The 24230-nt window shown below is 54.6% G+C and overlaps 1 protein-coding gene across 1 annotated transcript in view; it reads left to right on the forward strand.

Annotated features, from left to right (window-relative positions):
* Positions 1–23273, forward strand: part of LOC138363716 (trithorax group protein osa-like) — a 31887-nt gene extending 8614 nt beyond the window's left edge. Inside the window, exons 2-4 of the mRNA XM_069323105.1 lie at positions 8196–10316; positions 22066–22248; positions 23022–23273. Of these exons, the coding sequence (XP_069179206.1) occupies positions 8196–10316; positions 22066–22248; positions 23022–23273 (2556 nt within the window). The remainder of the gene's footprint in view (positions 1–8195; positions 10317–22065; positions 22249–23021) is intronic.
* The last annotated feature ends 957 nt before the right edge of the window (positions 23274–24230 follow it).

A 24230-nucleotide genomic window follows, 5' to 3' on the forward strand; every position in this document is an offset into this window, starting at 1 on the left:
CGCCACCAAATTAATCTTTTTTATGCGCTTCTCCCGCTTATTCTTCACGTATTTGTATCTGTACGTACCTGACCTCCCTAATGGTACCCATCCAATACGCCCCGCACTGTCCCATCACTTGAGAATGAACCATATAGGTTCGAAACCTTGTGTCAATTTATAATAATATATTCTAGAGTTAATTATTTTAGTTTATATCTAAGGTAGTAATTAGTGGTTTTAAAGAGAAAACAATGACTAATGTTGTAATTTGCTTGGTGAAATATATTTAATATGAATAACTTAGGCAAATGAGGTTATAGACATATGAACTGATGTATTATGACGTCACGCTATCGCTTAATTGACATTAGTCTATCATCAGTAGCGTTGAATTTGTGTGGAGTATATCCTGGTATGGTAGATCTAATGGGTGGACCATATTGTGAAGACCCCCCCCCCCCCAACCGCAAAGGGACCGCGAAATTGTTTCTGGCTGATCGCGGACTCTAAATTCCGAGTACTATTGACTCTGAATCATCGAGAACTATTAACTGGTGAGTATCCTAATTAGGCAACTAGTTTTCAACTGTTTAAACAAATAAATCATTTTCCAAATATTTGGCCCGAAAGGTCTCAGGTATTTTGAGAATAGGAAAATAGGTCCGCGAGTTCAAATAGGGTGAGACGCATTGGATTAAGAAGCAACAGCTGATGCAACTCTGCCAAGTCTATAACTGTACTGACGATTTTATAGCGCCCAGATATTATACAGTATGTATTGTTATTTTTCGAGAACAGAAGTATTAATGACACTTGTAAGATATTAAACATGTACTCACAGCCATTACTAAGGATAGGTTTTACATCTGGCATTTAAGCACACTCGAGTTTATAGAAGATGTGGCAACATGGACGGCGAGGCGGCTCAACGGTCTTCCGGGATTTGAACGTCAGTTGACGGGCTGGAGCCCTGACGAGCAGACGTGATGAGACCGTGTGGACCATTGTCAAGCCGTGTGGGCCATTGTCAAGCCGTGTGGGCCATTGTCAAGCCGTGTGGGCCATTGTCAAGCCCTGTGGACCATTGTCAAGCCGTGTGGACCATTGTCAAGCCCTGTGGACCATTGTCAAGCCCTGTGGACCATTGTCAAGCCCTGTGGACCATTGTCAAGCCCTGTGGACCATTGTCAAGCCCTGTGGACCATTGCCAAGCCCTGTGGACCATTGTCAAGCCCTGTGGACCATTGTCAAGCCCTGTGGGCCATTGTCAAGCCCTGTGGACCATTGTCAAGCCCTGTGGGCCATTGTCAAGCCCTGTGGACCATTGTCAAGCCCTGTGGGCCATTGTCAAGCCCTGTGGACCATTGTCAAGCCGTGTGGACCATTGTCAAGCCCTGTGGACCATTGTCAAGCCCTGTGGACCATTGTCAAGCCCTGTGGACCATTGTCAAGCCGTGTGGACCATTGTCAAGCCGTGTGGACCATTGTCAAGCCCTGTGGACCATTGTCAAGCCGTGTGGACCATTATCAAGCCCTGTGGACCATTATCAAGCCGTGTGGACCATTATCAAGCCCTGTGGACCATTATCCACACGGCTTAATAATGGTTCCAGACTGACCGAAACGTCTCCGTTTCTGGTCATTTACAAAGTGTTGTTTGGTTATCAAGTCATAAGAGACTTATTGGCTATTTCTGGGGTAAACATTTTCCTTTCGTCAAGTCCTGGCTAGAATGTTAGGGGTATATTAGAAGTATTAGTGTAGAGTATCTCCAGGTGTGTTGTGACTTCTATGGTGCAATAGTGTTGCAGATAATGATTGACAGTTGCAGTGTTGCTTGAGTGGTAACTTGTGAGACTGTCTCGAGGCCGAGTTAGTGCTTAGTGTCTCATGGTGAGTCACTTGTCCTTGTTTAAGATTCCCTGCTTGGTGCTTAGTGCTTAGTGTCTCATGGTGAGTCACTTGTCCTTGTTTAAGATTCCCTGCTTGGTGCTTAGTGCTTAAGTGTCTCATGGTGAGTCCCTTGTCCTTGTTTAAGATTCCCTGCTTGGTGCTTAGTGCTTAAGTGTCTCATGGTGAGTCCCTTGTCCTTGTTTAAGATTCCCTGCTTGGTGCTTAGTGCTTAAGTGTCTCATGGTGAGTCCCTTGTCCTTGTTTAAAATTCCCTGCTTGGTGCTTAGTGCTTAAGTGTCTCATGGTGAGTCCCTTGTCCTTGTTTAAAATTCCCTGCTTGGGACAAAACGTTCCAAGCAGCACGGGCTATGGTGAGCCCGTAGAGTGACTTGTCGTTCCTCTAGGACCATCCTAAAGCTTCAATCTAAGTAGTATAATTACCAGATTTTCCCTCGTAGTTTCGCACCTTTCTACTGATATAACTTGGTTGATTTTCACCAAATGTTTTACTAAACCCCCCCCCCTCTTCCAAGGTCCTTCTGCACACACGCGCACGCACGCACACACACACGCACGCACGCACACACACACGCACACACACACACAGGCCCTAGTATGGGTGAAGAACTACCTAACAGGAAGGAGCCAGAGGGTAATGGTAAGGGGCGAGAAGTCGGACTGGCGAACAGTAACAAGTGGAGTACCTCAAGGATCGGTGCTGGGACCAATCCTCTTTCTAATTTACGTAAATGATATGTTTACAGGAGTGGAATCATACATGTCAATGTTTGCGGATGACGCAAAATTAATGAGAAGAGTTGTGACAGACGAGGATTGTAGGATCCTCCAAGAGGACTTAAACAGGTTGCAGAGATGGTCAGGGAAATGGCTACTGGAGTTTAACACCAGTAAATGTAAAGTTATGGAAATGGGATCAGGTGATAGGAGACCAAAGGGACAGTACACAATGAAGGGGAACAGCCTACCTGTAACGATTCGAGAAAGAGACCTGGGAGTGGATGTGACGCCTAATCTAACTCCTGAGGCACATATAAATAGGATAACGACAGCAGCGTACTCTACACTGGCGAAAATTAGAACTTCATTCAGAAACCTAAATGAGGAGGCTTTTAGGGCGCTTTACACTGCCTACGTGAGACCCGTCTTAGAGTATGCCGCGCCATCATGGAGCCCCCATCTGAAGAAACACAAAGAAACTGGAGAAGGTTCAGAGGTTTGCGACGAGGCTTGTCCCAGAGTTACGAGGGATGGGATATGAAGAGCGTCTGCAGGAATTGAACCTTACGACACTAGAGAAAAGAAGGGAGAGAGGAGATATGATAGGGACATATAAAATACTCAGAGGAATTGACAAAGTGGAAATAGATGAAATGTTCACACAATAATAACAGAACGAGGAGGACATGGGTGGAAACTGGAAACTCAGATGAGTCACAGAGATGTTAGGAAGTTTTCTTTTAGCGTGAGAGTAGTGGGAAAATGGAATGCACTTGGGGAACAGGTTGTGGAAGCAAATACTATTCATACTTTTAAAACTCGGTATGATAGGAAAATGGGACAGGAGTCATTGCTGTAAACAACCGATGGCTGGAAAGGCGGGATCCAAGAGTCAATGCTCGATCCTGCAAGCACAAATAGGTGAGTACACACACACACTTATAAATATATATATTAGTTGTTAAGATACGTAATATTAGGGTCCGGGTTCGATCCCCGAGCATATATTGTTTATAGGTAAACAATATATGGTAGCATAGTGGAGGGCGAGGTCGAGGAGGGGCTCAGCACGGTACAGTACCACAGGGTCATACCACGGGATCGAACTTCAGACACCTCACAATTATGTGTATGAAATGTATGGATAACCACATTAGATATATCAGCATTACGTACGTATGTATATTGACCAGACCACACACTAGAAATTGAAGGGACGACGACGTTTCGGTCCGTCCTGGACCATTCTCAAGTCGATTCAAGTCGAATCGACTTGAGAATGGTCCAGGACGGACCGAAACGTCGTCGTCCCTTCAATTTCTAGTGTGTGGTCTGGTCAACATACTTCATCCACGTTATTGTGACTCATCGCCTACGTACGTATGTATACTTGTACATGCCTAACACACACACACATATAACGCATATGCAACATACAATACATATCCTGTATAGTGGCAGTGTTTGTGTATATTGTCATACAGGCGCTATGTATATAGTTGACTATGTGTTCCTTCAGACTGTAGTGATAAGATACCCAGCACTGAAACAATTACCTTACTTGCTATTACTTACAATTACTTTAGTCACTGCAAGTAATTACCGTAATTGATAATTCCAGCCTCGGCAGTTTGGCATCGACCCACAGCCAGGGGTTTCAACGGACCTTCTCTACTGACCACTCCGTAACAAATGCAACTGTTCTGGGTAACAACAAACTAACACTCCAAGGAAGAAAGCTAACGACCGCCGCCTGTTGAACTAAGTGGTCCGGTTCCGTAACACTGACGATGTCTTGGACGGGTTATAACCACCACCACCATTATCCTGAGCGTCGTAAGGAGCTGCCAACATTATCCCGAGCGTCGTAAGTAGCTGCCAACATTATCCTGAGCGTCGTAAGGAGCTGCCAACATTATCCCGAGCGTCGTAAGGAGCTGCCAACATTATCCTGAGCGTCGTAAGGAGCTGCCAACATTATCCTGAGCGTCGTAAGGAGCTGCCAACATTATCCTGAGCGTCGTAAGGAGCTGCCAACATTATCCTGAGCGTCGTAAGGAGCTGCCAACATTATCCTGAGCGTCGTAAGGAGCTGCCAACATTATCCTGAGCGTCGTAAGGAGCTGCCAACACTCTGTAAGACAGGAACACTTGACGGTAAACTTGACGGTAAACTTGACGGTAAACTTGACGGTAAACTTGACGGGAAACTTGACGGGAAACTCAGGAAACTCAACATATTGTTTGTCTAAAGTTCCCGAAATTTCCCGAGTGGAGGTGCTTGTCTGACAGCCCAGCTGACAGTTATAGAGAGGTCAAGGGTTATTATCCATCGAGGTATTTGCGAAACCTGTACATCTCCCCATCAGTCATGGCGGCTTTGTTTACATTTATTAAACAGTTTACGAGCTGGTAAACTCCACAACCCAAGGTGGTGGTGGTGGTTATAAACAACCTCTTACTGCTTCGAAGCTCATGACGTGTTTAATATATGTCAACTAAGCCATGACCGAGGAAAGATGTAAAGGTCTCGTAAGAAGACCCGTAAATGGTCCTGGCCAAGGAGGGTTATGTGTGATCAAAGTCTTGTAAGATACAAATCTGCAGACATACAAATCTAATTTAACAGTCGCCAGCGTCATTTAACTATTTGAACCACTTCCCCGCCGGCACTCGGATGGTAATCTTAGGCATAGGATTTTATCATATTATATGATAAAATTTTATCATATATAAATTATATAAATATAAACACACACACACACACACACACACACACACACACAGGGGCAGGGGCCTCGTAGCCTGGTGGATAGCGCGCAGGACTCGTAATTCTGTGGCGCGGGTTCGATTCCCGCACGAGGCAGAAACAAATGGGCAAAGTTTCTTTCACCCTAAGTGCCCCTGTTACCTAGCAGTAAATAGGTACCTGGGAGTTAGTCAGCTCTCACGGGCTGCTTCCTGGGGTGTGTGTGTGTGGTGTGGAAAAAAAAAATAGTAGTTAGTAAACAGTTGATTGACAGTTGAGAGGCGGGCCGAAAGAGCAAAGCTCAACCCCCGCAAAAACACAACTAGTAAACACAACTAGTGAACACACACACACACACACACACACACACACACACACACACACACACACACACACACACACACACACACACACACACACACGCACGCACGCACACTGGAGGAAAACAGCAGTGAAGGAACAAGTGATGAAACTGAGAAAAGGGGAGAACAGATACACAGAGAACGACAAAGACGTGTGTGAAGAACTCAACAAGAGATTCCAGGAGGTCTTCATAATAGAAAAAGGAGAGGTCCGTGCACTAAATGAGACGGCAAACCGAACAACCTTGGAGGAAATTTACCTCACCAGTGATGAGGTCAAAAGGAATCTGTTGGAGATGAATGTGACAAAGGCGGTTGGGCCTGACAGAATCTCACCGTGGATTCTAAAAAATGGTGCAGAAGCATTAAGTGTGCCACTCTCTATGGTGTATAACAGGTCACTGGAAACGGGAGACCTTCCGGAAAGCTGGAAGACTGCTAATGTAGTCCCAATTTACAAAAAGGGTGACAGACAAGAGGCACTGAACTACAGGCCAGTTTCCTTAACTTGTATACCATGCAAGGTGATGGAGAAGATTGTGAGGAAAAGGCTCGTAGAGCATCTGGAGGGAAACAGCTTTGTAACACACCACCAGCATGGGTTCAGGGATGGTAAATTGTGCCTCACAAGTTTAATAGAATTTTATGACCAAGCAGGTCAAGGGAGCAGGTCGGCCGAGCGGACAGCACACTGGATTTGTGATCCTGTGGTCCTGGGTTCGATCCCAGGCGCCGGCGAGAAACAATGGGCAAATTTTCTTTCACCCTATGCCCCTGTTACCTAGCAGTAAAGTAGGTACATGGGTGTTAGTCAGCTGTCACGGGCTGCTTCCTGGGGGTGGAGGTCTGGTCGAGGACCGGGCCGCGGGGACACTAAAGCCCCGAAATCATCTCAAGATAACCTCAAGAAGCAACACAAATTAGGCGGGAAAGAGATGGGTGGGGCAGACTGCATTTTCTTGGACTGTCAGAAAGCCTTTGACACAGTACCTCACAAAAGGCTGTTACAAAAGTTGGAGCAGCAGGCAGGAGTAAAAGGTAAAGTGCTCCAGTGGATAAGGGAGTATCTAAGCAATAGGAAACAGCGAGTAACTGTGAGGGGGAGGCATCAGAGTGGCGAGATGTCACCAGCGGGGTTCTACAGGGCTCTGTACTTGGACCCATCCTGTTTCTAGTATATGTAAACGACCTTCCAGAGGGTGTAGACTCATTCCTCTCAATGTTTGCTGATGATGCAAAAATTATGAGAAGAATCAAGACGGATGAAGATAGACAGAGACTACTGGACGACCTGGACAAACTGGAGGAATTGTCTAGAAAATGGCTGCTAAAGTTCAACTCAGGAAAGTGTAAAGTAATGAAATTAGGCGAAGGGAGCAGAAGGCTGAACACAAGGTACCATCTGGGAGGTGAAATCCTGCAAGAGTCAAACAGAGAGAAAGATCTGGGAGTCGATATCACACCAATCCTGTCCCCAAAGGCCCACATCAAAAGGATATCATCAGCGGCATATGCTAGACTGGCCAATATAAGAACTGCCTTTAGAAATTTGTGTAAGGACTCGTTCAGGACCCTGTATACCACTTATGTAAGACCAATCCTGGAGTATGCAGCTCCAGCCTGGAGTCCATACCTAGTTAAACACAAGACGAAGTTAAGAGAAGATTCAGAGGTATGCCACCAGACTCGTCCCGGAACTGAGAGAAATGAGTTACGAGGAAAGCCTAAGGGAGCTGAACCTCACAACCCTGGAAAACAGAAGAGTAAGGGGAGACATGATAACGACCTACAAAATTCTCAGGGGAATTGACAGGGTGGACAAAGACAAACTCTTCAGCACGGGTGGGACACGAACAAGGGGGACACAGGTGGAAACTGAGTACCCAGATGAGCCACAGAGACGTTAGAAAGAATTTTTTCAGTGTCAGAGTAGTTAATAAATGGAATGCTTTAGGCAGTGATGTGGTGGAGGCTAACTCCATACACAGTTTCAAATGTAGATATGATAGAGCCCAGTAGGCTCAGGAATCTGTACACCAGTTGATTGACAGTTGAGAGGCGGGACCAAAGAGCCAGAGCTCAACCCCCCCGCAAACACAACTAGGTGAGTATAACTAGGTGAGTACGCTAAAACAGAGAGACTGACTGTGTGTGTGTTCGAAGCTGGAGGTCACAGCCTTAGGGCTAGCATCACCCAAATTGGTGGAGGGAATGGTCTGGGGTCCGGGACGAACATAGGCTGGTCAGTCACACCAGAATAGACAAAAAGAAACAACGTGCCATGGCCACATTCACACTCCTCGCGACAATTGTCTGGCCACGCCAATATATAGCTATACAGCTAAATAGTTTCAAAAACTTTTCAAACTAATTTTTTTCCTTACTTTCCTTAATTTCCTTTTTTTCCTTAATCTCAGGGTGATTAACAAATTTCCTGCTACTCATAATTTGCCCGTACTCTCATAAAACAGACGATTATTTCAATTTCAAGCCACCAGACGGCAGCCACCAGACGGCAGCCACCAGACGGCAGCCACCAGACGGCAGCCACCAGACGGCAGCCACCAGACGGCAGCCACCAGACGGCAGCCACCAGACGGGAGCCACCAGACGGCAGCCACCAGACGGGAGCCACCAGACGGGAGCCACCAGACGGGAGCCACCAGACGGGGGCCACCAGACGGGGGCCACCAGACGGCGGCCACCAGACGGCAGCCACCAGACGGCAGCCACCAGACGGCAGCCACCAGACGGGAGCCACCAGACGGGCGCCACCAGACAGCAGCCACCAGACGGCAGCCACCAGACAGCAGCCACCAGACGGCAGCCACCAGACGGCAGCCACCAGACGGCAGCCACCAGACGGCAGCCACCAGACGGCAGCCACCAGACGGCAGCCACCAGACGGGAGCCACCAGACGGCAGCCACCAGACGGCAGCCACCAGACGGCAGCCACCAGACGGCAGCCACCAGACGGCAGCCACCAGACGGCAGCCACCAGACGGCAGCCACCAGACGGGAGCCACCAGACGGGAGCCACCAGACGGGAGCCACCATACAGCAGCCACCAGACGGGAGCCACCAGACGGCAGCCACCAGACGGGAGCCACCAGACGGGAGCCACCAGACGGCGGCCACCAGACGGGGGCCACCAGACGGGGGCCACCAGACGGGAGCCACCAGACGGGAGCCACCAGACGGGAGCCACCAGACGGGAGCCACCAGACGGGAGCCACCAGACGGGAGCCACCAGACGGGAGCCACCAGACGGCAGCCACCAGACGGCAGCCACCAGACGGCAGCCACCAGACGGGAGCCACCAGACGGCAGCCACCAGACGGGGGCCACCAGACGGGGGCCACCAGACGGCGGCCACCAGACGGCGGCCACCAGACGGGGGCCACCAGACGGGGGCCACCAGACGGCAGCCACCAGACGGCAGCCACCAGACGGCAGCCACCAGACGGCAGCCACCAGACGGCAGCCACCAGACGGCAGCCACCAGACGGCAGCCACCAGACGGGAGCCACCAGACGGGAGCCACCAGACGGGAGCCACCAGACGGGGGCCACCAGACGGGGGCCACCAGACGAGAGCCACCAGACGGGAGCCACCAGACGGCAGCCACCAGACGGCAGCCACCAGACGGGAGCCACCAGACGGGAGCCACCAGACGGGAGCCACCAGACGGGAGCCACCAGACGGGAGCCACCAGACGGGAGCCACCAGACGGGAGCCACCAGACGGGAGCCACCAGACGGGGGCCACCAGACGGGGGCCACCAGACGGGGGCCACCAGACGGGGGCCACCAGACAGGAGCCACCAGACGAGAGCCACCAGACGGGAGCCACCAGACGGGAGCCACCAGACGGAAGCCACCAGACGGGAGCCACCAGACGGGAGCCACCAGACGGGAGCCACCAGACGGGAGCCACCAGACGGGAGCCACCAGACGGGAGCCACCAGACGGAAGCCACCAGACGGGAGCCACCAGACGGCAGCCACCAGATGGGAGCCACCAGACGGGAGCCACCAGACGGGAGCCACCAGACGGGAGCCACCAGACGGGAGCCACCAGATGGGAGCCACCAGACGGGAGCCACCAGACGGAAGCCACCAGACGGGAGCCACCAGACGGCAGCCACCAGATGGGAGCCACCAGACGGAAGCCACCAGACGGGAGCCACCAGACGGCAGCCACCAGATGGGAGCCACCAGACGGCAGCCACCAGACGGCAGCCACCAGACGGCAGCCACCAGACGGGGGCCACCAGACGGGAGCCACCAGACGGGAGCCACCAGACGGGAGCCACCAGACGGGGGCCACCAGACGGGGGCCACCAGACGGGAGCCACCATTACACCTGAAGCACCGACTCTATACACCCAACAGCCACCAAGACAATCCTGGCCTGGGGATAAGGATGGTGACGGGGAACATGGAGACAGAGAGGCGATGGGAAGGATAAGGATGCTTCCCTGTAGCAGGCCATCCTGGCCCCGCATCCTTCAGGATTTTCTCGAGTCGAGAGAGTGGTTCCTAGCGCCAAATCCCTCACAGATGGAGGAGTCGAAGCTAAAGCTGTCTGAGGTAGAATCTTAACCCACCCACCCCAACACAGAGACTTGGAGACACTCATCTGGACTACAATAAGCATTCACGCAGCCTCGTACGGAGCCTGTACATCTTTCCTCAATCATGGCGGCTTGGTTGACATTTATCAAACAGGTTATGAGGCCCGAGGGACTACGAGGTGGTTTATAACGATAATAAGCTTGTCTGGTGGAGCTTTCTGGCTGTTTAATGAGTGTAAACAAAGCTGCCATGAATAAGATGCAGTGAGAATCGAGCTTTCCTTTTATTCCTTATCTTATCAGCTGAGATAACGGCATAACTTTGATCTTGGTAGAGTGATTCAGTCATCTGTTGTGACCCCTTTTTGGCACTTGCTACCTCCCATTTATTACATTACTCTTACCCATTATTTCCCTCACCCCTCCTCCAATCCTCATGAGCTATACACAACCACCACATCGACCGTCCACACAACAACCAATCAGAATGAAGCACACGCAGGACACACGACACAGTAGCCAATCAGAACGCAGGACACACGACACAGGAGCCAATCAGAACGCAGGACACACGACACAGTAGCCAATCAGAACGCAGGACACACGACACAGTAGCCAATCAGAACGCAGGACATGACACAGTAGCCAATCAGAGCGCAGGGCACAAGACAGTATTCAATCAGAGCGCAGGACACACGACAGTATTCAATCAGAGCGCAGGACACACGACAGTAGCCAATCAGAGCGCAGGACACACGACACAGTAGCCAATCAGAGCGCAGGACACACGACACAGTAGCCAATCAGAGCGCAGGACACACGACACAGTAGCCAATCAAAACGCAGAACACACGACACAGTAGCCAATCAGAACGCAGAACACACGACACAGTAGCCAATCAGAACGCAGAACACACGACACAGTAGCCAATCAGAACGCAGAACACACGACACAGTAGCCAATCAGAACGCAGAACACACGACACAGTAGCCAATCAGAACGCAGAACACACGACACAGTAGCCAATCAGAACGCAGAACACACGACACAGTAGCCAATCAGAACGCAGAACACACGACACAGTAGCCAATCAGAACGCAGAACACACGACACAGTAGCCAATCAGAACGCAGAACACACGACACAGTAGCCAATCAGAACGCAGAACACACGACACAGTAGCCAATCAGAACGCAGAACACACGACACAGTAGCCAATCAGAACGCAGAACACACGACACAGTAGCCAATCAGAACGCAGAACACACGACACAGTAGCCAATCAGAACGCAGAACACACGACACAGTAGCCAATCAGAACGCAGAACACACGACACAGTAGCCAATCAGAACGCAGAACACACGACACAGTAGCCAATCAGAACGCAGAACACACGACACAGTAGCCAATCAGAACGCAGAACACACGACACAGTAGCCAATCAGAACGCAGAACACACGACACAGTAGCCAATCAGAACGCAGAACACACGACACAGTAGCCAATCAGAACGCAGAACACACGACACAGTAGCCAATCAGAACGCAGAACACACGACACAGTAGCCAATCAGAACGCAGAACACACGACACAGTAGCCAATCAGAACGCAGAACACACGACACAGTAGCCAATCAGAACGCAGAACACACGACACAGTAGCCAATCAGAACGCAGAACACACGACACAGTAGCCAATCAGAACGCAGAACACACGACACAGTAGCCAATCAGAACGCAGAACACACGACACAGTAGCCAATCAGAACGCAGAACACACGACACAGTAGCCAATCAGAACGCAGAACACACGACACAGTAGCCAATCAGAACGCAGAACACACGACACAGTAGCCAATCAGAACGCAGAACACACGACACAGTAGCCAATCAGAACGCAGAACACACGACACAGTAGCCAATCAGAACGCAGAACACACGACACAGTAGCCAATCAGAACGCAGAACACTGAACAAAATAAAAGTATAAACTTAACCATTAAGACCATTTTATCTCCTAACAAATAACAGGTCCAAGGAGCTGCCAGTGAGGACACGGTGAGGACACGGTGAGGACACGGGGCCAGCCAGTGAGGACACGGTGAGGACACAGTGAGGACACGGTGCCAGCCAGTGAGGACACGGTGAGGACACAGTCAGGACACGGTGAGGACACGGTGCCAGCCAGTGAGGACACGGTGAGGACACAGTCAGGACACGGTGAGGACACGGTGCCAGCCAGTGAGGACACGGTGAGGACACAGTCAGGACACGGTGAGGACACGGTGCCAGCCAGTGAGGACACGGTGAGGACACAGTCAGGACACGGGGCCAGCCAGTGAGGACACGGTGAGGACACAGTGAGGACACGGTGAGGACACGGGGCCAGCCAGTGAGGACACGGTGAGGACACAGTGAGGACACGGTGAGGACACGGTGAGGACACGGGGCCAGCCAGTGAGGACACGGTGAGGACACGGTGAGGACACGGGGCCAGCCAGTGAGGACACGGGGCCAGCCAGTGAGGACACGGTGAGGACACAGTGAGGACACGGTGAGGACACGGTGAGGACACGGTGAGGACACGGTGAGGACACGGTGAGGACACGGGGCCAGCCAGTGAGGACACGGAGCCAGCCAGTGAGGACACGGGGCCAGCCAGTGAGGACACGGGGCCAGCCAGTGAGGACACACACCACCCAGTGAGGACACGGGACCAGCCAGAGAGGACACGGGGCCAGCCAGAGAGGACACTGGGCCAGCCAGTGAGGACACAGGGCCAGCCAGTGAGAACACATACACCAGCCAGTGAGGACACACACACCAGCCAGTGAGGACACATACACCAGCCACTGAGGACACACACACCAGCCAGTGAGGACACACACACCAGCCAGTGAGGACACACACACCAGCCAGAGAGGACACACACACCACCAGTGAGGACACGGGGCCACCCAGTGAGGACACGGGGCCACCCAGTGAGGACACATACACCACCCAGTGAGGACACACACACCAGCCAGAGAGGACACACACACCAGCCAGTGAGGACACACACACCACCCAGTGAGGACACACACACCAGCCAGTGAGGACACACACCAGCCAGTGAGGACACACACACCAGCCAGTGAGGACACACACACCACCCAGTGAGGACACGGGCCAGCCAGTGAGGACACACACACCAGCCAGTGAGGACACACACACCAGCCACTGAGGACACACACACCACCCAGTGAGGACACGGGCCAGCCAGTGAGGACACGCACACCAGCCAGTGAGGACACACACACTACCCAGTGAGGACACACACACCAGCCACTGAGGACACACACACCACCCAGTGAGGACACACACACCACCCAGTGAGGACACGGGCCAGCCAGTGAGGACACACACACCACCCAGTGAGGACACACACACCAGCCACTGAGGACACACACACCAGCCAGTGAGGACACACACACCACCCAGTGAGGACACGGGCCAGCCAGTGAGGACACACACACCAGCCAGTGAGGACACACACACACCACCCAGTGAGGACACACACACCACCCAGTGAGGACACACACACCACCCAGTGAGGACACACACACCACCCAGTGAGGACACGGGCCAGCCAGAGAGGACACACACACCACCCAGTGAGGACACACACACCACCCAGTGAGGACACACACACCACCTCACTGGCTGGGCCAGTGAGGACACACACACCACCCAGTGAGGACACGGGCCAGCCAGTGAGGACACACACACCACCCAGTGAGGACACACACACCAGCCACTGAGGACACACACACCAGCCAGTGAGGACACACACACCACCCAGTGAGGACACACACACCACCCAGTGAGGACACGGGCCAGCCAGTGAGGACACACACACCAGCCAGTGAGGACACACACACCACCCAGTGAGGACACACACACCACCCAGTGAGGACACACACACCACCCAGTGAGGACACGGGCCAGCCAGTGAGGACACACACACCAGCCAGTGAGGACACACACACCACCCAGTGAGGACACACACACCACCCAGTGAGGACACACACACCACCCAGTGAGGACACGGGCCAGCCAGAGAGGACACACACACCACCCAGTGAGGACACACACACCACCCAGTGAGGACACACACACCAGCCAGTGAGAACACACACACCAGCCAGCGAGGACACACACACCAGCCAGCGAGGACACACACACCAGCCACTGAGGACACACACACCAGCCACTGAGGACACACACACCAGCCAGTGAGGACACACACACCAGCCAGTGAGGACACACACACCAGCCACTGAGGACACACACACCAGCCAGTGAGAACACACACACCAGCCAGTGAGGACACACACACCAGCCAGCGAGGACACACACACCAGCCACTGAGGACACACACACCAGCCACTGAGGACACACACACCAGCCAGTGAGGACACACACACCAGCCACTGAGGACACACACACCAGCCACTGAGGACACACACACCAGCCACTGAGGACACACACACCAGCCACTGAGGACACACACACCAGCCAGTGAGGACACACACACCAGCCAGTGAGGACACACACACCAGCCACTGAGGACACACACACCAGCCACTGAGGACACACACACCAGCCACTGAGGACACACACACCAGCCACTGAGGACACACACACCAGCCAGTGAGGACACACACACCAGCCAGTGAGGACACACACACCAGCCACTGAGGACACACACACCAGCCACTGAGGACACACACACCAGCCAGTGAGGACACATACACCAGCCAGTGAGGACACACACACCACCCAGTGAGGACACGGGCCAGCCAGTGAGGACACACACACCACCCAGTGAGGACACAGTGAGGACACACACACCAGCCAGAGAGGACACGCACACCAGCCAGTGAGGACACACACACCAGCCAGTGAGGACACACACACCAGCCAGAGAGGACACACACACCAGCCAGTGAGGACACACACACCAGCCAGTGAGGACACACACACCAGCCAGTGAGGACACACACACCACCCAGTGAGGACACACACACCACCCAGTGAGGACACACACACCAGCCAGTGAGGACACACACACCAGCCAGAGAGGACACACACACCAGCCAGTGAGGACACACACACCAGCCAGAGAGGACACACACACCAGCCAGTGAGGACACACACACCAGCCAGTGAGGACACACACACCACCCAGTGAGGACACACACACCACCCAGTGAGGACACACACACCAGCCAGTGAGGACACACACACCAGCCAGTGAGGACACACACACCACCCAGTGAGGACACAGTGAGGACACACCAGCCAGAGAGGACACGCACACCAGCCAGAGAGGACACACACACCAGCCAGTGAGGACACACACACCAGCCAGTGAGGACACACACACACCAGCCAGTGAGGACACACACACACCAGCCAGTGAGGACACACACACACCACCCAGTGAGGACACACACACACCACCCAGTGAGGACACACACACACCACCCAGTGAGGACACACACACACCACCCAGTGAGGACACACACACACCACCCAGTGAGGACACACACACACCACCCAGTGAGGACACACACACACCACCCAGTGAGGACACACACACACCACCCAGTGAGGACACACACACCACCCAGTGAGGACACACACACCACCCAGTGAGGACACACACACCACCCAGTGAGGACACACACACCACCCAGTGAGGACACACACACCACCCAGTGAGGACACACACACCACCCAGTGAGGACACACACACCACCCAGTGAGGACACACACACCAGCCAGTGAGGACACACACACCAGCCAGTGAGGACACACACACCAGCCAGTGAGGACACACACACCAGCCAGTGAGGACACACACACCAGCCAGTGAGGACACACACACCAGCCAGTGAGGACACACACACCAGCCAGTGAGGACACACACACCAGCCAGTGAGGACACACACACCACCCAGTGAGGACACACACACCAGCCAGTGAGGACACACACACCACCCAGTGAGGACACACCACCCAGTGAGGACACACACACCACCCAGTGAGGACACACACACCACCCAGTGAGGACACACACACCACCCAGTGAGGACACACACACCACCCAGTGAGGACACACACACCACCCAGTGAGGACACACACACCACCCAGTGAGGACACACACACACCAGCCAATGAGGACACACACACCAGCCACTGAGGACACACACACCACCCAGTGAGGACACACACACCAGCCAGTGAGGACACACACACCACCCAGTGAGGACACACACACCACCCAGTGAGGACACACACACCAGCCAGTGAGGACACACACACCACCCAGTGAGGACACACACACCACCCAGTGAGGACACACACACACCAGCCACTGAGGACACACACACCACCCAGTGAGGACACACACACCACCCAGTGAGGACACACACACCAGCCAGTGAGGACACACACACCAGCCAGTGAGGACACACACACCAGCCAGTGAGGACACACACACCAGCCAGAGAGGACACACACACCAGCCAGTGAGGACACACACACCACCCAGTGAGGACACACACACCAGCCAGTGAGGACACACACACCAGCCAGTGAGGACACACACACCAGCCAGTGAGGACACACACACCAGCCAGTGAGGACACACACACCAGCCAGCGAGGACACACCAGCCAGCGAGGACACAGCTAGGACACACACCAGCCAGCGAGGACACACCAGCCAGCGAGGACACAGCTAGGACACACACCAGCCAGCGAGGACACACCAGCCAGCGAGGACACACACACCAGCCAGCGAGGACACACCAGCCAGCGAGGACACAGCTAGGACACACACCAGCCAGCGAGGACACAGCGAAGACACACACCAGCCAGCGAGGACACAGCGAAGACACACACCAGCCAGCGAAGACACACACCAGCCAGCGAGGACACACCAGCCAGCGAGGACACAGCTAGGACACACACCAGCCAGCGAGGACACAGCGAAGACACACACCAGCCAGCGAGGACACACCAGCCAGCGAGGACAAACACACCAGCCAGCGAGGACACAGCGAAGACACACACCAGCCAGTGAGGACACACACACCAGCCAGCGAGGACACACACCAGCCAGCGAGGACACACACACCAGCCAGTGAGGACACACACACCAGCCAGCGAGGACACACCAGCCAGCGAGGACACACCAGCCAGCGAGGACACACCAGCCAGCGAGGACACACACACCAGCCAGTGAGGACACACACACCAGCCAGCGAGGACACACCAGCCAGCGAGGACACACCAGCCAGCGAGGACACAGCGAGGACACACACCAGCCAGCGAGGACACACCAGCCAGTGAGGACACACACACCAGCCAGCGAGGACACACCAGCCAGCGAGGACACACCAGCCAGCGAGGACACACCAGCCAGCGAGGACACAGCGAGGACACACACCAGCCAGCGAGGACACAGCGAAGACACACACCAGCCAGCGAGGACACACCAGCCAGCGAGGACACACCAGCCAGCGAGGACACACACCAGCCAGCGAGGACACAGCGAAGACACACACCAGCCAGCGAGGACACAGCGAAGACACACACCAGCCAGCGAGGACACACCAGCCAGCGAGGACACAGCTAGGACACACACCAGCCAGCGAGGACACAGCGAAGACACACACCAGCCAGCGAGGACACAGCGAAGACACACACCAGCCAGCGAGGACACACCAGCCAGCGAGGACACAGCGAAGACACACACCAGCCAGCGAGGACACACCAGCCAGCGAGGACACAGCGAAGACACACACCAGCCAGCGAGGACACACCAGCCAGCGAGGACACACACACCAGCCAGCGAGGACACACCAGCCAGCGAGGACACAGCTAGGACACACAACAGCCAGCGAGGACACAGCGAAGACACACACCAGCCAGCGAGGACACAGCGAAGACACACACCAGCCAGCGAGGACACACCAGCCAGCGAGGACACACCAGCCAGCGAGGACACAGCGAAGACACACACCAGCCAGCGAGGACACACACACCAGCCAGCGAGGACACACCAGCCAGCGAGGACACAGCTAGGACACACACCAGCCAGCGAGGACACACCAGCCAGCGAGGACACAGCTAGGACACACACCAGCCAGCGAGGACACACCAGCCAGCGAGGACACAGCTAGGACACACACCAGCCAGCGAGGACACACCAGCCAGCGAGGACACAGCTAGGACACACACCAGCCAGCGAGGACACAGCGAAGACACACACCAGCCAGCGAGGACACAGCGAAGACACACACCAGCCAGCGAGGACACAGCTAGGACACACACCAGCCAGCGAGGACACACCAGCCAGTGAGGACACACACACCAGCCAGCGAGGACACAGCGAAGACACACACCAGCCAGTGAGGACACACACACCAGCCAGCGAGGACACACCAGCCAGTGAGGACACACACACCAGCCAGCGAGGACACAGCGAGGACACGCACCAGCCAGCGAGGACACACCAGCCAGTGAGGACACACACACCAGCCAGCGAGGACACAGCGAAGACACACACCAGCCAGTGAGGACACACACACCAGCCAGCGAGGACAGACCAGCCAGTGAGGACACACTCACCAGCCAGCGAGGACACAGCGAAGACACACACCAGCCAGTGAGGACACACACACCAGCCAGCGAGGACACACACCAGCCAGCGAGGACACAGCGAGGACACACACCAGCCAGCGAGGACACAGCGAAGACACACACCAGCCAGTGAGGACACACACACCAGCCAGCGAGGACACACACCAGCCAGCGAGGACACACCAGCCAGTGAGGACACACACACCAGCCAGCGAGGACACACACCAGCCAGCGAGGACACAGCGAGGACACACACCAGCCAGCGAGGACACAGCGAGGACACACACCAGCCAGCGAGGACACACCAGCCAGCGAGGACACACCAGCCAGCGAGGACACACCAGCCAGCGAGGACACACCAGCCAGCGAGGACACACCAGCCAGCGAGGACACAGCTAGGACACACACCAGCCAGCGAGGACACACCAGCCAGCGAGGACACAGCTAGGACACACACCAGCCAGCGAGGACACAGCGAAGACACACACCAGCCAGCGAGGACACAGCGAGGACACACACCAGCCAGCGAGGACACAGCGAAGACACACACCAGCCAGCGAGGACACACCAGCCAGCGAGGACACAGCGAAGACACACACCAGCCAGCGAGGACACAGCGAAGACACACACCAGCCAGCGAGGACACAGCGAAGACACACACCAGCCAGCGAGGACACACCAGCCAGCGAGGACACACCAGCCAGCGAGGACACACACACCAGCCAGCGAGGACACACACCAGCCAGCGAGGACACACACACCAGCCAGCGAGGACACAGCCAGCCAGCGAGGACACAGCTAGGACACACACCAGCCAGCGAGGACACAGCGAAGACACACACCAGCCAGCGAGGACACAGCGAAGACACACACCAGCCAGCGAGGACACACACACCAGCCAGCGAGGACACAGCGAAGACACACACCAGCCAGTGAGGACACACACACCAGCCAGCGAGGACACACACCAGCCAGCGAGGACACACCAGCCAGTGAGGACACACACACCAGCCAGCGAGGACACACCAGCCAGTGAGGACACACACACCAGCCAGTGAGGACACACACACCAGCCAGCGAGGACACACACCAGCCATCGAGGACACACCAGCCAGTGAGGACACACACACCAGCCAGCGAGGACACACCAGCCAGCGAGGACACACCAGCCAGCGAGGACACACCAGCCAGCGAGGACACAGCGAGGACACACACCAGCCAGCGAGGACACACCAGCCAGTGAGGACACACACACCAGCCAGCGAGGACACGCCAGCCAGCGAGGACACACCAGCCAGCGAGGACACAGCGAGGACACACCAGCCAGCGAGGACACACCAGCCAGCGAGGACACACCAGCCAGCGAGGACACAGCGAGGACACACACCAGCCAGCGAGGACACAGCGAAGACACACACCAGCCAGCGAGGACACACCAGCCAGCGAGGACACAGCGAAGACACACACCAGCCAGCGAGGACACACCAGCCAGCGAGGACACAGCTAGGACACACACCAGCCAGCGAGGACACAGCGAAGACACACACCAGCCAGCGAGGACACAGCGAAGACACACACCAGCCAGCGAGGACACACCAGCCAGCGAGGACACACACACCAGCCAGCGAGGACACAGCTAGGACACACACCAGCCAGCGAGGACACAGCGAAGACACACACCAGCCAGCGAGGACACAGCGAAGACACACACCAGCCAGCGAGGACACAGCGAAGACACACACCAGCCAGCGAGGACACACCAGCCAGCGAGGACACAGCTAGGACACACACCAGCCAGCGAGGACACAGCGAAGACACACACCAGCCAGCGAGGACACAGCGAAGACACACACCAGCCAGCGAGGACACACCAGCCAGCGAGGACACAGCTAGGACACACACCAGCCAGCGAGGACACAGCGAGGACAAGGGACCAGTGCTGGGATCAGACACACTCACCGTCTCAGTTATTGATTATTACATTTAGTAAGTGATGGAGGGGGAGGGGGAAGGGGGAGAGGAAGGGTCAGGGAAGGGGGAGAGGTAGGGTCAGGGAAAGGGGAGAGGAAGGGTCAGGGAAGGGGGAGAGGTAGGGTCAGGGAAGGGGGAGAGGAAGGGTCAGGGAAGGGGGAGAGGAAGGGTCAGGGAAGGGGGAGAGGTAGGGTCAGGGAAGGGGGAGAGGTAGGGTCAGGGAAGGGGGAGAGGTAGGGTCAGGGGAGGGGGAGAGGTAGGGTCAGGGGAGGGGGAGAGGTAGGGTCAGGGGAGGGGGAGAGGTAGGGTCAGGGAAGGGGGAGAGGTAGGGTCAGGGAAGGGGGAGAGGTAGGGTCAGGGAAGGGGGAGAGGTAGGGTCAGGGAAGGGGGAGAGGTAGGGTCAGGGAAGGGGGAGAGGTAGGGTCAGGGAAGGGGGAGAGGTAGGGTCAGGGAAGGGGGAGAGGTAGGGTCAGGGAAGGGGGAGAGGTAGGGTCAGGGAAGGGGGAGAGGTAGGGTCAGGGAAGGGGGAGAGGTAGGGTCAGGGAAGGGGGAGAGGTAGGGTCAGGGAAGGGGGAGAGGTAGGGTCAGGGAAGGGGGAAGAGGTAGGGTCAGGGAAGGGGGAAGAGGTAGGGTCAGGGAAGGGGGAAGAGGTAGGGTCAGGGAAGGGGGAAGAGGTAGGGTCAGGGAAGGGGGAAGAGGTAGGGTCAGGGAAGGGGGAGAGGTAGGGTCAGGGAAGGGGGAGAGGTAGGGTCAGGGAAGGGGGAGGGGTAGGGAAGGGGGAGGGGTAGGATCAGGGAAGGGGGAGGGGTAGGATCAGGGAAGGGGGAGAGGTAGGGTCAGGGAAGGGGGAGAGGTAGGGTCAGGGAAGGGGGAGAGGTAGGGTCAGGGAAGGGGGAGAGGTAGGGTCAGGGAAGGGGGAGAGGTAGGGTCAGGGAAGGGGGAGAGGTAGGGTCAGGGAAGCGTGTCTTCCCTTCCTTGTTAGGCAAAACAGCTCCATTTCGTATGGAGTCTATACTTAAATACAATATACACTATACTTATAGTATACTTGAGTATACACAGGCGTCATATCCATACAAGATTCTCAACATTCGTATAGGCGTTCGTAAATGCTCACCCGCCTGGCAAAAGTACTCTTAACCAATCACAGTTCAGAGTTCCTACACCAATCATCATCAAGCACGATATAACGAACCAATCACAGCCTCGAACAATTAAACCATACCAAACTTCAGATAATTCCTCTTCAAACCTCAATAAAGCCTCAATATCGCATCAACCTGTAAGAATGTAATTCAATTCGCCAATCTTGAGTAAAATTAAACAATCACGGACAGGAAACGATTCAAAATCAACCAATAAACTAACGCGAGCGCAAATTGAAACAATCCCCAGCCAATCATCTTCAAGCACGCCGAGCGCCTCAGCCAATCGGCTTTCACAGGCCGTTACAGGAGTGACGGCACCTCTGGAAAGCCTACCATACGAACTATGAAGCAAAAGATGTCAAATTTAACCCCATTTCTGTCAAATATTACCACGGGATCCTTGCATGATTGCATTAAACATGTGTATAATCAACTGAGCTCAATAACAAATTATATTCACACAATAAATCAATTCGCCAACCCAAGCAAGCTATACCTATTCTATCGAGGCCGGATCCACATCGATTTTTAAACGGAAATGGGCCAAAACGGTGACGTTAGAGGGACAACGGGTTGACAACGCCGGGAGGAAGCCAACAGACCGTTTAAAAGTCATCAAACGGTAAGGAATACCTCCTGGTATCGTAATAGGCTTCGCTTAAACAGAGAAGAGCAAGAATGTTCCAGTAATGATTTTAGAGTTAAATTGGGTGCGTTCATAAAAAAGGGATTCCACAGTGGTTAAAACTAGGACAAGGAGCCGGGATACGACGACAAGGAGCCGGGATACGACGACAAGGAGCCGGGATACGACGACAAGGAGCCGGGATACGACGACAAGGAGCCGGGATACGACGACAAGGAGCCGGGATACGAGGACAAGGAGCCGGGATACGACGACAAGGAGCCGGGATACGACGACAAGGAGCCGGGATACGAGGACAAGGAGCCGGGATACGAGGACAAGGAGCCGGGATACGACGACAAGCAGCCGGGATACGACGACAAGGAGCCGGGATATGAGGACAAGGAGCTGGGATACGAGGACAAAGAGCCGGGATACGAGGACAAGGACCCGGGATACGACGACAAGGAGCCGGGATACGACGACAAGGAGCCGGGATACGACGACAAGGAGCCGGGACACGAATATCGTTGAGAAGGGAAGGTCTTCAACCACCTGGACCATCGGGAATCGAACGCCGACCATGCAAGACGAGCGCGCGCTAGTAGACCGACCAGCCCAAGAGATTGTGTAAACAAATAACATCAACCAAACTTAATCACAAGATCCCCGAGTAGCAGCACAGGGAATAACAGAGGAAACAAGACAAAAATAAGTGATAAACGAGAAAATGGAATAAGTTGAGGTAAAGAAAACGAGAGGAAGGAGGGAGGGAAGGACTAAAAAAAAAAAACAGCAGTGTTTGGTTACTGTTGTGGTATTAAGAGGTTTTGGTGGTGGGATAACGTTCCCTATCAACTACTGAATTTCCAGGGTCAATAACGGCAGCGACGCGTGCACAACAGCTTCAGCTATTGGGCAAAATATAAGCTTTTGGAGAAGGACGTTTTTGTAAGTTCTTTTTGTATGGGAGGCGAGGGAGGGGAGACTTGGGAGTCCGGTTGGCGCCAGTAAGGTGAGACCTTGGTGTTGACATGCGTCATACTGGCAGGTGACCCCAAGCTTGGGGAAGTGTGTGACAGGTGTGTGGATGACACCAGTACTACAGGACAGAGGTAGGTAGGTAGGTAGGTGGGGGGGGGGGGGTTTGGGGTGGGTTGGGGGGGGGGGGGGGTTTGGGGTGGGTTGGGGGGGTGTGGGTGTGTGTGTGTGTGTGTGTGTGTGTGTGTGTGTGTGTGTGTGTGTGTGTGTGTGTGTGTGTGTGTGTGTGTACTCACCTAGTTGTGTCTGCAAGATCGAGCATTGCCTCTTGGATCCCGCCTTTCGAGCATCGGTTGTTTACAGCAATGACTCCTGTCCCATTTCCCTATCATACCTGGTTTTAAAATTATGAATAGAGTTTGCTTCCACAACCTGTTCCTGAAGTGCATTCCATTTCCCCACTACTCTCACGCTAAAAGAAAACTTCCTAACATCTCTGTGACTCATCTG

Source organism: Procambarus clarkii, chromosome 11, assembly GCF_040958095.1.
Source record: "Procambarus clarkii isolate CNS0578487 chromosome 11, FALCON_Pclarkii_2.0, whole genome shotgun sequence".
Classification (NCBI taxonomy): Eukaryota; Metazoa; Arthropoda; class Malacostraca; order Decapoda; family Cambaridae; genus Procambarus; species Procambarus clarkii.